This window comes from Lagopus leucura, unplaced genomic scaffold (assembly GCF_019238085.1).
Source record: "Lagopus leucura isolate 7727_CA_CO unplaced genomic scaffold, USGS_WTPT01 Super-Scaffold_100015, whole genome shotgun sequence".
In the NCBI taxonomy this organism is placed as follows: domain Eukaryota; kingdom Metazoa; phylum Chordata; class Aves; order Galliformes; family Phasianidae; genus Lagopus; species Lagopus leucura.
Genome location: NW_024962269.1, coordinates 4143643 through 4158554, shown reverse-complemented (window position 1 = coordinate 4158554; position 14912 = coordinate 4143643). Strand labels below are relative to the sequence as shown.

At 37.1% G+C, this 14912-nt stretch overlaps 1 protein-coding gene across 9 annotated transcripts in view; it reads left to right on the top strand.

Annotated features, from left to right (window-relative positions):
* Positions 1-14912, top strand: part of RNF111 (ring finger protein 111) — a 52176-nt gene that overhangs the window by 33441 nt on the left and 3823 nt on the right. For 6 of the 9 annotated variants that reach the window (XM_042875678.1, XM_042875682.1, XM_042875677.1 and 3 more), the window contains 7 exons: positions 129-448; positions 1302-1557; positions 2202-2553; positions 4114-4239; positions 5330-5456; positions 11152-11244; positions 12195-12290. In XM_042875678.1, the coding sequence (XP_042731612.1) occupies positions 129-448; positions 1302-1557; positions 2202-2553; positions 4114-4239; positions 5330-5456; positions 11152-11244; positions 12195-12290 (1370 nt within the window). The remainder of the gene's footprint in view (positions 1-128; positions 449-1301; positions 1558-2201; positions 2554-4113; positions 4240-5329; positions 5457-11151; positions 11245-12194; positions 12291-14912) is intronic. The other 3 variants (XM_042875680.1, XM_042875676.1, XM_042875681.1) reach the window with 2 other exon arrangements.

The following is a 14912-nucleotide window of genomic DNA, read 5'->3' as shown; positions in this document are numbered from 1 at the left end:
TTTTAGTCTAGATCTATTTCCCAATCAGTTAATTATTTTATACTGAAGTGCAGTTTTTTCAGGCTTTTTTTTTTTTTTTGTGATCAACTTTGCTGATTTCTTCAATCTTGACTTTCTTTAATTTCAAGATGATACAAGAAGAACTGCACCTAATACGACACTGGAAACTGGCCCTCCAGCCATGCCAAGATTACCATCGTGCTGCCCTCAGCATTCTCCATGTGGAGGATCTTCACAGAATCATCATGCGCTGGGACATCCACATACAAGCTGCTTTCAGCAGCATGGCCACCACTTTCAACATCACCACCATCACCACCACAACCCTCACCCAGCAGTTCCCTTGTCTCCTTCATTCAGTGACTCCAGCTGCCCTGTTGAACGGCCTCCTCCGGTGCCTGCACCTTGTGGAGCAAGCAGCAGTTCTGGCACCAGTTACCATGACCAGGCACGTTTCATTTTCATTACTCTTTCTTTGTGATTCCAAGTTATTAATTAAGTATAGAAAGACTAGAATAGGATGCTGAATCGTGAGTTAGTTTCATGTTCTGTAGCAGATATTTTAGAAAGGAACTAAAAGGAAAAATTGAGTTATACTGTATGGGCACAAAAGGAATTCTAACAGTAAGTCAAAACCCTATAAGTAATCACTGACAACTGATGTTCTCTTGATGACTGTAAGATGATACTATTTTATTTTGCTACTTAAGCGGAACAACCATAAATACTTTGCAGTACACTGTACAGATTGTAGTAGTTCTGTAAATAGCTGTGCTGCTTTAGAATTGAATGTTTCTTCCTTTAATATTCTGTTCGTGAAAGGAAAAACTCTCTTCTAAAATCATTTTATTTTTAAGACGTAAGTAAAATCACAGCTCTGAAACAGAATGGTTACAAATCTTACAAATCTTAAGAACAATACTGTGGAAATGTAATTCACAATGTGTGGAACTATCAATCTGTTCTGTTTTTAAGTATAGTGCATTAGGCACAACTGAAAATGCTGAAGCTTGTTTGCCTGCAAATAATTTAATGCACAGTAGCTCCCACATACATGTCTATCCATCTATCATAGTATTTTTTTTTGGCTCAGTCTCGTTTGTCAGGTTCAAGAGTTTAGAAATAATAAATGTTAATCATATCTAAAGAATGTTCCAGAATCAAGCCTTTAAAACTTAAAAAGCTGGGTTCCAATTGCTTCAGATCATATTTATTCCTATTTTTAGGGTGTTATATTTGAGGATAACCTTGTTTTCAGTGTCTGAAGAATTGTTTGAAAAAAAGATAATTTGTTTATGCAGCAGGCATTGCCAGTAGACTTAAGCAGCAATGGTATAAGAAGTCATGGAAGTGGTGCTTTTCATGGAACATCTGCTTTTGACCCCTGCTGTCCTGGTTCTTCATCTCGAACTGCAATTTATGGGCATCAGACTGGTGCTGGCCCAAGCCAATCGCTAACAATAGATGGATATGGATCAAGTATGGTTGCACAGCCACAGCCCCAACCTCCTCCTCAGGCATCGCTTTCTTCCTGTCGGCATTATATGCATTCTCCTTGTAAGTACTGGCTGTATGGGGGGAAGAGGAAAAATAATCTTCCCTAACAACCTAATAAAAGTTTTACTACCTTCTTGCTTTGATCTTAAAACTGAGTCAAGCTTATATAAAGGAATTAAGCAGAACCAATGGAAAGTTAAAATATTTTCTTGTGGAAGTTTTTGAGTGGCATGTCTTTTTAATATTCAGACTTCAAAAAATGTGTTTCCTATTAAAATAATTGTATTTTAGTAATTTTTTTTTTGTTTCCTTCCCCTAGTCTTCAGTGAATTCTGCTTGAGCAGACTCAATCAACTCTCATCTGATTTCTTTTGTTTTATTGTGTTTACAAAATATTGGGTTGAGGAAAAAAAAAGCAGAGTATTTTATAAAATAAAGTAAAATATCTTTTCATACACGATCTTCTAAGCATTTATCACAGGTAATTTTTTTTTCAGTAAAAAAAATTTTTTTAGCAAGTGTAGTAGTAATATTTAAAAATGTAGATTTATAGAATATATCACTGAAATCACGCATTCTCATGCTGCTATTGTTTGTGTTGTTGTAATTATGTTGAAGCACTTGTGTGAAGATACTGTTTTTACAAATTTAGTCCAGAAACTGCTTTTGACAGGCTTAAAAGTTGCTGATTTTTTTCATTGCAGATGCTTCTTTGACCAGACCTCTTCACCATCAAGCTTCTGCATGTCCCCATTCTCATGGAAATCCTCCTCCTCAGCCACAACCTCCACCTCAAGTAGATTACGTTATTCCTCATCCAGTGCATCCCTTCCATCCTTCGATCTCTTCTCATACATCTTCTCATCCTGTTCCACCTCCACCACCAACTCATCCTTTAGCCAATGCAGCTGCTCCGATTCCCCAGCATCTTCCAGCAGCACACCAGGCTATATCCCATCACATCCCTGCGACAGCTCCTCCAGCACAGAGGCTTCATGCTCATGAAGTGATCCAGAGGATGGAGGTCCAGAGAAGAAGAATGATGCAACATCCAACGTATGTCACAAATGTACTCAGAACAATAACTAAACATATAATGCGTTTCTCTCAGGTTTGTAAAATACTGCGTGTGAATCTCAAATTGTAATTGCATGGCTAGGAACTGTTAGTGTTAAACCATGGTAAGAAGTGTCTTTACGTACCATTGTGGTTGAGTGAGCATTAAGACTGAACTTGTTCCATTACTACTCTCACTAATGTCTACAGGTGAGGAAAGCAGCCCAATGAATGGGGCACAGAAGAGAAGCAAAGCTTATGTTTCTCTTGCGCATTAGTTATGCTCCAGGTAGCTAGCTGGAATTCCTTTTCATTGCTGTACAGCCCAGAAAGTACATCGTAAGCTCTTTCCAAGTACATTTGTTGAAATTGTCTTCTGCCTTTTTGATATTGTAAAAATCCTTTTTACATAACTAATACTTTAAAATAAAGTTAACTTATAAGAGATGGTTTACGAGGTTTAATAAAGATTTAATCTTAAGTACCTACCTACCTTTACTGTACCTTCATGTTTTTAGAAGAAAAAGAGAGTGAATAATGCTTATAAGAATGTGACCAGTGTAGATTTGTAGCTTTAGTGATACTGTTTAGGAGATATTATTACGGTTGATAAACTAGACCTATGATGCTAGTATCAACAGCAATTGGGTTAGTACTGGCTTGTAATTCAGCCTCATTGTGACTGAAGTTATTTTAATTTTAGAGATAATGTTTTTAAATAGCTAAGATTTCAAGAACAAGCTCTCCAGTTGTTTCTTCTAACAATAGTACTGATAACTAACGTGGAACTGATTTAGAAGTTAATGCTGCAAAAAAAGATTTTAACTGCATCTTCTGAGGTAGTTTCCAGACAAAATAAAAACCTGTTGGCAATAACTCACACTTTTACTTTTCTAGCTCTGTAGATGTACCAAATGTCTAATCTACTCTGTCCAAAAGTTTAAGGTGGGATGAATTGGAATGCAGTCCACTGCTCTTAATAAAATTCAGGTCTCTTGGCTGATACAAAGGCAACTCTTACTACTTAAGCTATGATGCGAATGTGTTTCAAGGAAAATGTCCTGATTAGTGTATATATTTTTCCCCTAATGATGTTTGCTGTTACAGTTTTACTAGAAATAGACTAAGATGCAGTTCTGTAGCATTGCCACAAATAATTCTTAGTCTTGACATGGCCACCATGTGTGTGCACACTTGGATTACATTCCTATTCCACAGTTTGAAATTAGGGTTAAATGCTGTGCCAGTCTTTTGTGATCATGATTCACCTGTCTACCACATGAAGACCAGATCACAGTGGGTGACTTGGTGCCCCCAGTGTACTGATGGTAAATCCCAGTGTACTGCTGTATATGAAGCATGGCTAATTTCACATCTGAGTATTAAGTCAGCTTCTGACTTTAGATGTAAATTGAAATTAAAACAGTTTGAGGAATGTTTTGTGTATTTTATTTAATTTCAATGTATTCAAGTAATTCAGGCTGTGACATTGATTAAAATCTCACTGATTCACCACTAACAAGTATGTTAAATTGACTGTTCTTGTTTTATGTTGTTTAGACGTGCTCATGAACGACCTCCTCCGCATCCTCACAGAATGCACCCGAACTATGGTCATGGACATCATATTCATGTGCCTCAGACAATGTCTTCCCATCCTCGACAAGCTCCAGAGAGATCTGCCTGGTTAGTAATCAGGTGCAATTTCAGTTCTTTGGGACTTAGGACAACAGACCTGCTGTTAAATGCTTGCAGTGACTTTAGAAAGCACTGTGTACACCTGTAATTTGAAATTCATTAGACCTTGATATGGCTTTGAAATGTTGCTTACAGCACTCAATATGTTAAATGTTTCTAGGGCTTTACATACATTGCTTTTTAAATGGAATTGAGTGTCACCAGCAGTAGGTAATTTATTTCAATAATCGATTTTTAAATAAGTAAAATGTTGTTGAATACAATTCTTGTATTTCTGTTCTTTGTAAAATAGGATTTGGATTTGAGTCACAAGCTAATCTATTGCATCTCATCTATATTTAAGCTTACTTAAAATTTCATCATGCTCAGTATGGAGGTTAGATTTAAGTTCTGCTATATATCATCTGGGAAAAAGTACTTTTGCACCATTAGGGAAGGAGTGCGTGAGCGTTGACTTCTGTTGTCACAGTAAATGAACTGCAGAGAAGACTCCATGCTAATACTGCTCGGCACCATAAATTTTTATTGTCTCTATTAATTTATAATTTATTAAATTATACTGAGTCTTCATAACTGGTTTTAAACCTGGTTTTAGTTGGTGGTAGGACTAAGAATATTTTTAGGAAAATTTAAATACATTTACAGAATCACAGAATGGCCTGGGTTGGAAAGGACCTCAAGGATCATGAATCTCCAACATCTCTGCCATATGCAGGGCCACCAACCTCCCCATTTAATACTAGACCAGGCTGCCCAGGGCCCCATCCAACCTGGCCTTGAACACCTCCAGGGATGGGGCATCCACAGCCTCTCTGGGCAGCTGTTCCAGCACCTCACCACTCTCCTAGTAAAGATCTTACCCCTGACATCCAACCTGAATCTCCCCTCCCTCAACTTAAAACCATTTCCCCTTGTTCTGCTAAGAAACATTTAAGAGAAAAGAAACATTTAAGAAAAAAGGATGTTACTTAACACTGCTGCGGTATCTATGCTATAATTTAATGCTATCCAAAGTAAAGAAATTGTTTTGGAGGCAAGATATACATATATTGTAATGCCACTTTTGTTCACATGACAGGGAACTGGGAATTGAAGCTGGTGTGACTGCAGCTACTTACCCTCCAGGGCCCTTGCATCCTCACTTGGCCCACTACCACGCACCTCCTCGACTTCATCACTTGCAAATAGGGGCTCTTCCTCTAATGGTAAGGAGATGGCATGTGAAAAGTCATGATGATTGGTCATTGTAATTATTTTGTCAGGAAAATTATTTTAAGAGTTACTGTATTTATTTAGATGTGTATATACTGATGTTAGTGGTTCAAGTGAAGAAGAAAAAAATCTGAAGTTTTTGCATTGCTCCTAGATATGGAGCTAGAAGAACAGGTTTTTGTCTAATAATTAAAAATAGCTCAGGACGCTAACATTTCTAACTTCAGCTCTTGTAAAATGAAACATTTGAACTAAATTGTCACATGCATTACACTGCATTGACCCTCTGCATCTGATTTTTTTAAATTTTTTTGTGTTCTTTTAATGAGTTTTATGTTGTTAAAGGTACCAGCTTTCCCCCCAGTGTGTAAGAGGTTGGCACTGGTGCTTTATTTCATTTGGAGGTTCGTATATGCATCTCAAATTCTGTCTAGAGATTTGGTTGGTTTTGAATAATAATTGGTGTTCATCAACCTTATTCCATATGACAAAGTAGTAAAGTTTTGTTGCGTGATGGATTATAAGCAAAATGAATTATGAGGGTGAATTAGCCACCAATTGTGGCTTTGGCAGAGTGTTAGCTTTGAAAGGATATATGTAAGTTTACGTAAAATACTCTTAATTTTCTTCAATGAAAATTCACGAGGACAAAAATGTAGAAAAAATTTGTATGTTTGGATTTTCAATGTGCTATTCTGTGTGGCTAACCTATGTTATTTCACCCTCTCTAAACTAGATTACCTAATCAAAACTGTGGGCTCATCTATAGACAAATGCTAAACTTTTTATTTAAAATCAACTTGCAAGACTTGTCTATCCAGAACTTCTGTTAGAGGCCAGAACTGACATCTGGGTATATTTATAACCAGTACTTGTTGTCTTTCTGTAGTCTGTTTTTATACTGCATACTCCTTGCAGCTTAACCAACATAACAGTCCACAAGTATTTCTCTTACACCTGCAGAGTTCGTAATTCATTGAGGCGTAACTTTTAATTACTGCAGGCATTCCAGAGCACTCCTAAAATGCAGTATTTTTGTGTAGCCAGTAAACTTCCTATTATATAACGTTTACCTCCTGTGCATCACCAATACAGATTATGATTTTTCTGCATTGTTCTCTTTTTGTTTTTGTTTTCATGCTGCCAAAAAAAATGTCTGTCTCTCACTTTTATTTCAGGTAGTGTTGTATAACAGATAACATCAATTGTTCTCACTGTGAGAAAAGGCCCTTCTAGTAGTTAAGTGAACTGATTGCTTTAAGAGGCAGCAAGTTAAACATATGCTTATTTCATCTCATTTTCTGTCAGGGCTAGTAAGTCAATTATTGTATGTATTTCCACCGTTCCTCTGAAACTTCTAGAAACTTGAGAGTTCATCTTATCCTCCTGTTGATGTGTTGAGAAGCTTTTGCTGTGTTTTAACTTTCATAGAGGTGTGCCTACAACTAAAATGTTACACAAGTGAGTAGTTCAGATCCCCGTTTATATTCTTGTTGGCAGCAGAATGGAAGAATGCTATGGTAGATAGCATTTATCACAGAAGCATTTAGAAGCATTTGCTGAATGTCTGATAAAATACTTTTGAGAGTCTTGCCAAATAGCTGCATTTATTAAATCGTATGTCAGATGAAGTAGGATTCTTCAACTCTACAAAAATTTGTGCATGCATTTCAGTAGGAATATCTAATTCTCATAAGTCATTAATGAATCTCTGGATCAAGTGGAAGTTGTTTTTATTTTGAGGTTTTGTACGTGTTTTACTGACATGTTTTGTGGTATGTAGACATTAGTAAGCAGTACTTCCTTGAATGTTTGGGATCTGTTTGGAACTCTACCGCAGTCAGATGGAGTGTTAGGCTTTTTAGTTGTGTTCTGACTAATTAGAAATGTATTCAGATTACACACTAGAAGAACATAAAGGCAGGCTACAGCATTACTAGCAGTTGTGTGTAGAATGAGTTCAAAGCATGACACATGCCTTCTGATGGTTCTGCCCTTCTATAGCAATAATGAAAGCCAAAGATTTCTTCAGTTAAGTGTATATGGAGATTTGTCAGCAAAAATAATTTAACCGAATATGAAGTAAATACTGCAATGTTTTTCATGTAACAGGAAAAAAAAAAGGCAACCCACAACACTAATTGGATATCAACCAAAGGTGACATTTTGCTTTTAATGAAAAGCAACAGATTAGAATGCTGCTGTCACCAGGATAATTCCATTATAACTGTAGAAAGTGGGGCAGGGAAGGACAGGCTGAACTGTATTTAGGATTGCTCTGCTAAGACTGGCTCAAGTTATGAGGAGTGTTTTCTTGCTTCTGTAAGTAAAAACTGTACTGAGTATTTATAAATCTCATTAATTGTGTTCCTGGTGAAAGTATCATCAACTGTTGATGTTCTAGTCTTTATTATAAATAAAAAAAAAAAGTCCTTAAAAGCAATTCATGCAGTAGCTCAACTAAAAAAAGTCATTTGAGTTTAAGGCAGTCTGTTGGTTTTTTTTTTTTCTAATAGTATTTTGTAGCTGAGAGGTTTGCTCTATCAAATGTTGTTGTGCTCTTTGTGTCTGTTGTTGTTTCCATGGAAATAAATAGGAGGCACTGCTATCAAAGCAAAGTCCTTGTTTCTTTCCCCTTTCATTTTCACCTCTCACTGACTGCAGTCATACAGTGTCACGGACTTATGATGTACCTGACTGTTCAAAAAAAAACCAAAACAAAACACCAAAACCAACAAACTTGCTGTGAATTACCAGAACTGTCAAGACTGGAACTCAGTGTAGCTACTGTAGCTTGTAAGGTGAACCATAGATTTAAAATAGCCTTGAGTATTTGCAACAAACTTAACTGTGTTTTTCAAATAAGAAGAATGAAACTGTGTTCTTCAGTTTTGTTTTTTTTTTTTGTATGGGCTATTGAGGAGCATTCATTTTATGTTTCTCTTCAGCACAGAGAGTTAGGACTTCAGCTGTGCAGCATGTATTAAATGTTCTTTCCCACAGTGTCTCTGAAAACTGCAACCTCTGTGTTTTACTTCAGCTTATTAAAATAATAATAATTGACTTTTGAATGTATCCAAGCTGCTAACTGGATAACTGTATTCTAATTTGATTTTAAAAGCTTGAAAGTCGTCTGTAATGTAAGGCATTGAATGAAAGGTTGAAAACAGGCAAGATAAATAGTACAATACAATGTGAAAATCTCTCCACTGACTGGGAACTGAAAGGCAGAAGAATCCTGCAAATATGGGAGGAGTTGAAAGCAGGATAGCAAGGAAAGCTATCTTTCTTGTAGGCAATTTCTGCTTCAGAGTACTTGGGTTGTAAATAGTTCAGACTTGACCTTGAATTTTCAAGTTAAAGCAATTTTATGTTGGTGGGAGGAAATGTTGATAACAAGTGCAGAACTAGAAACATATGATATTTGTTCTGCAGGAGACAGTTTGCCAAAAACTTGTACTGAACTTTGCAGATTCAGAGTCTGCTGCTTAAAGCACGTATTGTAATGTGACTGTATGCAGAAGCACAAATAGAAGCACTTAGCACAGGCTGGTGTTAGTTTTAAGTCTTTCATTCTTAGGTTTACTTTCAAAAGTTAATGAAAGTGCACTTCCATTTGTGCTTAACTTTCCTGAAGCTGTTTCGAGAGAGCAGAAATCTTCACTTTTGTATTTGAAGCCTGATGGTAACTGTTAAATGGTAGTGAAGGCACAGTTTTTAGTGTGAAAGTACATTGTGTCCTACCCAGCACTTCCACTAATTGAGTTGTGTGTTGCAGTATGCGCTCTGTGAAATTCTTACTCGGTTTGGTGGTGTTAAAATTAACATGAGTAGATTTCTCAAAGAGTCTCCAGCAGCAGAACTCCTCCCAGCTGGGAGACCTGGGGAGGTACACATCACTGCAGTTGGTAAGCTCTGACCTTTGAGGCAATCGGAGCTGTAACTATCATATGTGCGATAACCAAGGCCTTTGTGCAGTGTGTTTGGCTTTGTTAAAAACTATTTCGGACAGGATCTCTCACCCCACTGATTCAGTCTAATGTGTGAACTTCTACTTATTGTCATTAAGTGTTTCTGCTAGGAACCAGAAACAGAGCGATGACAGAGGTAGCTTGAGAGGCTCAGTTCCTACCCCAAGCAGCTGATGGTTTGTTTACACAGTTCTGTAGGGTTACTGCAGATGGCCGTATTGTGCTACAGCACTGTGACACCTCGCACTTTGCAGTGCCTGTAATGATGCTGTATCTGTGTGTAAAATACTTTTTTTTTTCTTCTCACAAACTTTTCAAATCCTGGTGCATCATGAAAACAAGGCGCAAAAAGCAATCTCGAGATATGGATTAGTTTTTTCAGGATTTTCTTTCCTTGAAGTGGAGGAAGCTTATTTACAGCGTAGTAAAGATAGTTTAAACCTGCAATTGATGCCAAGCAGGTTCAAGCCTAATAGGAAAGAAAAAAAAGCAGGAGTTGTAGTGTGGATGAGTGAACTAGTTTTTTAAATGCTTTTTCTGTAGACAGAAAACAAAGAAGGGTTATGTGCTGAAATAGATAATGGATCATAAGTCACTGCTAATCTGAAGAGAGTGTAGTTTTTACAAATGGTTGTATTAATGCAGTCTCCCAAATTAACATTTTGTATTGTCAAACAGTAAGACCTATGTAACAGACATTATATTTGCAAGAAATGTTTAGGTATGTGGATAAATATGGGGCTTTTTTGATGTAAAATTCTGTAGTTGCAGAATCCTGTCTGAACTGCTTCTTGTGGTCCTCATATCTGTGCACTCTATATATTTAAGGAAATTCTTACACATATATGCATACATGTTAAGGAAATTCTACTGATCATTTTGGTTTTTTAACTTTCTTATTAAAAATTGCCTCTGGTATGTTTCTGATAAACTGTCAGTACCGTTACTCATCTGTCATGTGAGGGCCAAAATGGAAGGAAGAAGCCTTGCTGTGAAGGTGTTCCTTGTTATTTTGAGTACCTTTCTGCTTTTCTCTATGAAAAGTACTAGTGTTTGAAGTGCCTGTAGGTTTATTGCTGAATGCCAGTATTTTGTTCACTGCTTTTGTATCTCTGATTATGCAAGGAAGGCAGTAGATGCTTGAATGTAGTGTATGTAGAAAAGCCTATGACTGTAGATTATCAGATTTATGTAGTTTTCAGGAGTTACTTTTATCTGCCTATAAATTTGAAGTGTCAAAGAATGTTTGGTTGTTTAGGGTAAGGTAAAGAGACTGGCTGTTTTTCAAGGGGAGATGTTAGCCTTGTTTCTTCCATGGTATCAAAAACTTACATTAGAAAATCTGTAGCAAGTATTTCTGATAACTTCAAGCAAAGTTTGTAGGGTGTTTGTTTACAAATACAGGTAGATATTCATGGTGTGTGTATACAAAGCAGGTAGAGATTTTTTCCAAGCTGGCACGACGCCAAGAAATATGTAAGGCAGATATGGACAGTTTGCAGTAGAGGATCTAGTCTCACTTATGTTTTATTTCTGGTTATATTCAGAGAGCTTGGAGTGATGCGATGCTATGCTGTCAGTTGAAACTGTATGCTCAAGCTGAGGAGTAAAATGAGTGATTCAATAAAAGCAAAAGGATCTTAAATTTTACAAAGTGAACAGTAAAATTCTGGAACTGTTCTGAATAGGTTTAACTTAACATGTGCTGTTTGAATAGGTACCAGACATGGCGGGCTACCCTCACATCCGTTACATTTCATCGGGATTGGATGGAACATCATTCAGAGGCCCTTTCAGGGGCAATTTTGAGGTTTGTAATAGAACAAAACTAGATACGTTCCAAAATGTGTCGTGATGGAATATGGGGAGGGTGTGTGCCAGTGCTATATGTAGATTTAAAAGAATAAAGAAAATATTCTTAATTCAAAGAATGACCTCACTGTCTTGGACTATGAACAGATGACAAAAACATCTTGAAAAATCAGGCAACAAAAGATGTCCTGGTCAGTGTAGGTTTAGGTGGTTATGAACTGACTGTACATCTTGGTCTCCTCCCTCATCATCCTGCTCAAGACTCACATAATATGTTGGTAATAAGTACTGGTGTCACTGAATGACTGTGCCAAAATCCTCCTAGTGAGGGTGAAACTTTGCAACTTCGACAATTGTGTCTTTTTTTTATGTAGTGCAGGAGGTTAATCTGTTTTCTTGTTTGTTTGTTTTTGGTGTTTTTTTTTCTGTTTTAAAAAGTATCAGATGCAGAGAGTTAATGAGCTAGTCCACTGAAAACATCTTCAGTGACATGTCATGCTTCTAGTAAACTCATTACTGGAGAAAAATAAGTTATTGTATTTCAGCTTAAGCAACCTTTTTTCCCCCCATTTTAAGCTCTAAAAACTGTTAGACTAGTGTGGTTTGCTTGTGTTTTCCTCACTTGACACACAAGTAAAAGTAAACATACTCAAATGTTACTAGCAGACAAATAGTTTTTGATCCTTTCACTATTATAAAGTGTTTCCCTGTGACTTAAAATACTAGGCAGTATTAGGTGGGATTTTTTGTTGTTTTGTTGTTGTTTTTTTTTTTTATGAAAACCCTTCGCTTTTCCACTACAACATACCCTTTTTTTGGCTTGTATTTGAATAATTAGGACGTGGAGAGTTGTCTATCAGTTCTGCAAATTAGTTAGAATAAAATTAATATTTATTCAAAACATTAGAAATATCAGTTCTTACATTGTTTGTTCCTTTAACTTTTTAGGAGCTGATTCACTTGGAGGAACGATTAGGCAATGTGAATCGTGGAGCGACACAGGGAACTATAGAAAGATGCACATATCCACATAAATACAAAAAGGTGAGAATTTCTCAAACTGTGGGCTGTGATATTTTCTCAAGAAGGAGTTAACACACATTTAGCTTAGATCTGCAGGAATGTCAACTTCAAAGAGCACACGTTTCCTTTATCTTGCAGTTTCAGGGATTGTAAGCAAAGTGTACAATGCCACTTCCTTCAAGGAAATAAAAAATGCGATTCCAAATGAAGAGCTGCTGTAATGTGTTAAATAATGTATTGGCATTAATACTATGTTTCTAAAATACAAACAGGTCAAAGCATGGCATGTTGGGTTTTGTTTTGTTTTGTTTTCAAGTTGGGGCTTGTACATGCAGATTTCACCTTAAAATAAGAATGATGAGGAGTGTCATGGTTTTCCATAAGTATTCTGTATCATGACATCATGCAGTGAAATTGGGACAGCTGCTATGGAAGAACTAGTTTCCAAAATGTTTCAGTACTTCCCATGTGGTTTCTGGGAGGATGACGGAGTGATGTAAAGGCATCCCTTTTTCCTCTGTGCCACTAAACCTCACAGCACTGTTAGGAGATGCTTCTTTTCCCATCAGTTTGATTTATTACTCTCAATTACTTTTATATTTCACTAAATCATATTCTTTTTACCATTCCTCGTCAATAGTTTCTCAGTCTCCTTCTCACTTCTCCACTGGCTTCTCATGGGGAAAGGGCTGGGGTGGGCACTAGGCCCTGCTGTGCTGAAAAAAAAAAAGTCAACCTGCAACAGAAATTGGCACCAACATGGGGCACTGACAGTGACTGAGATAACAGATCTGCGTGGCCATAATGCTTAAAACTCACTGATGGGGATATGCATCTGGTGCTTGTATACATTGTAGCACAACTTAAGCATTAAAAATTACACTCTAGAGGGTGTTATGATTTGACTTCCTACACTGCCTTCCCAGGGAATCTGTTAACAGGACGAGATGTTTAAACAGGTTTTCAATTTTTCCTCCTCCCAGATTTTCCTTTTTTTCCCCTTGAAATTTTTTGCATGCTTCTAGAATGTTCAAAATGGCATAATCATATTGTTATGTTTCCTGAATGTGCTTCTCATTACGAGTATCATGTGGGGATCTGTGCCAGAGTTGAATAATATTGAGTGGGAGGGGGTGTGGAGGAATTTGGGACAAAGCTTAGAGAAGGAGGCACCTCTGGTGTCATGGAGCTTCACTCCCAAACACCTGCTTTACTCTGAGAGTTTAGTCAGTTATATAAGAGAGGAATATTGCAGCTCCAGCAGATCTAAGGAAGCACAAATTATTCAGGGCCTGGCTTACATCTGCTGAGTCTTGTTCAGTACTGTTCAAGGGAAAGAGAGTGCCTCCAAACCTGCAATGTAGGCTCAATCAGATAAAAACCTGCATCAGTTGCCCTGTAGAAGGAAGAAAGTGGCCGTGAAGGTCATCTTGCTTAGAGGAAAGAAGAAACAAAGAAAGAGGAAGGAGAGGTAGAGGAGGAGGGTGGAGAGACTGTCAAAAACAACATAACAGGGAGTAATTGTGTTCTTCAGAAACTGAAAGCTAGGAGTGAGAAAATCTCTTCTTCGAGAGATAAAGGGGAAAATCGAAAACAAGCTACGCTCTGTAAGCTTAATGGGCCTAAAAGTTTGAATGTGTAACTTCCACAAGATTGATAGCTAAATTCATACCCAGTAGTTTGCTTGGGATCCTTGAAAGCTCCGATTCTTTTTCATTAGCATCTTAAACCTACTGTACAGAGTAAGCTGCACTTCTCCTGTCAGTATAATACTCCTTTCCCTTGTCAGGTGATGTAACTTTTCTGTGCTTTCACACTGTGCATTTTATGTTGAAAACTGTATTTGGTAGAATACCTCAAGCAGGGGGGGGGAGGGGGGGGACAGGGAAGTGGGAGTGCTAAATGTAGATGAGGATGGATGAAAGGATGTAGATGAGGATGGATGAAAGCTGAAGCTTTCAGGATGGCTTCTTCAGTATTCAGAATAAGTATTTAAGAGTAGAAATGTGCATTCTCTCCTAAAAGCATCTTTTTGGGTAAGAAAGGAAATAGTGGGTTTGAATTTTGCTTTTTCCTGCATATCACAGTAGTGGCATTCAGATCCATCTTCACCCCCAGCAATTAATAACTTGTCTGGCAGTTATTAATAGTCGTGTGAGAAATGAAATAACTACTGGTTATAGCTTAATTGTCAACAGGCTTTAATGATACCTTGTTAAGTACAGTAAGGCTTTATTTGAAGTTGACTTGTAATAAACTGTGCATGGCATCTATCATCTTGGTTATCTTAACCTTCCTTGTGATCACATTAGAAAGACTGTCAAATTTTTAATCTGGTACAGAATTTTTGCAGCTTACGGTCTCTGAATTGGAGATTATTACACTGTAATACTGAATCCCATCCACGTTTATGTAGTGTTCTTTCACACTTGATAAATAGTGGTTTTAAAATATTATGTTTGAAAGGATTTTTTTTCCCTCCTCATGAATGAAATGAAGATATAAGTAACAAATAAAGGGACTGATTGCAACAATACTAAATATATTAACAGTCCAGTCACAAGAATTAATTAAAAGTGAAATATGCAGTGATTTTGCTCCAAGCACTAGTTCCTGATTCAATTTGGTTCATATGCATTTGAA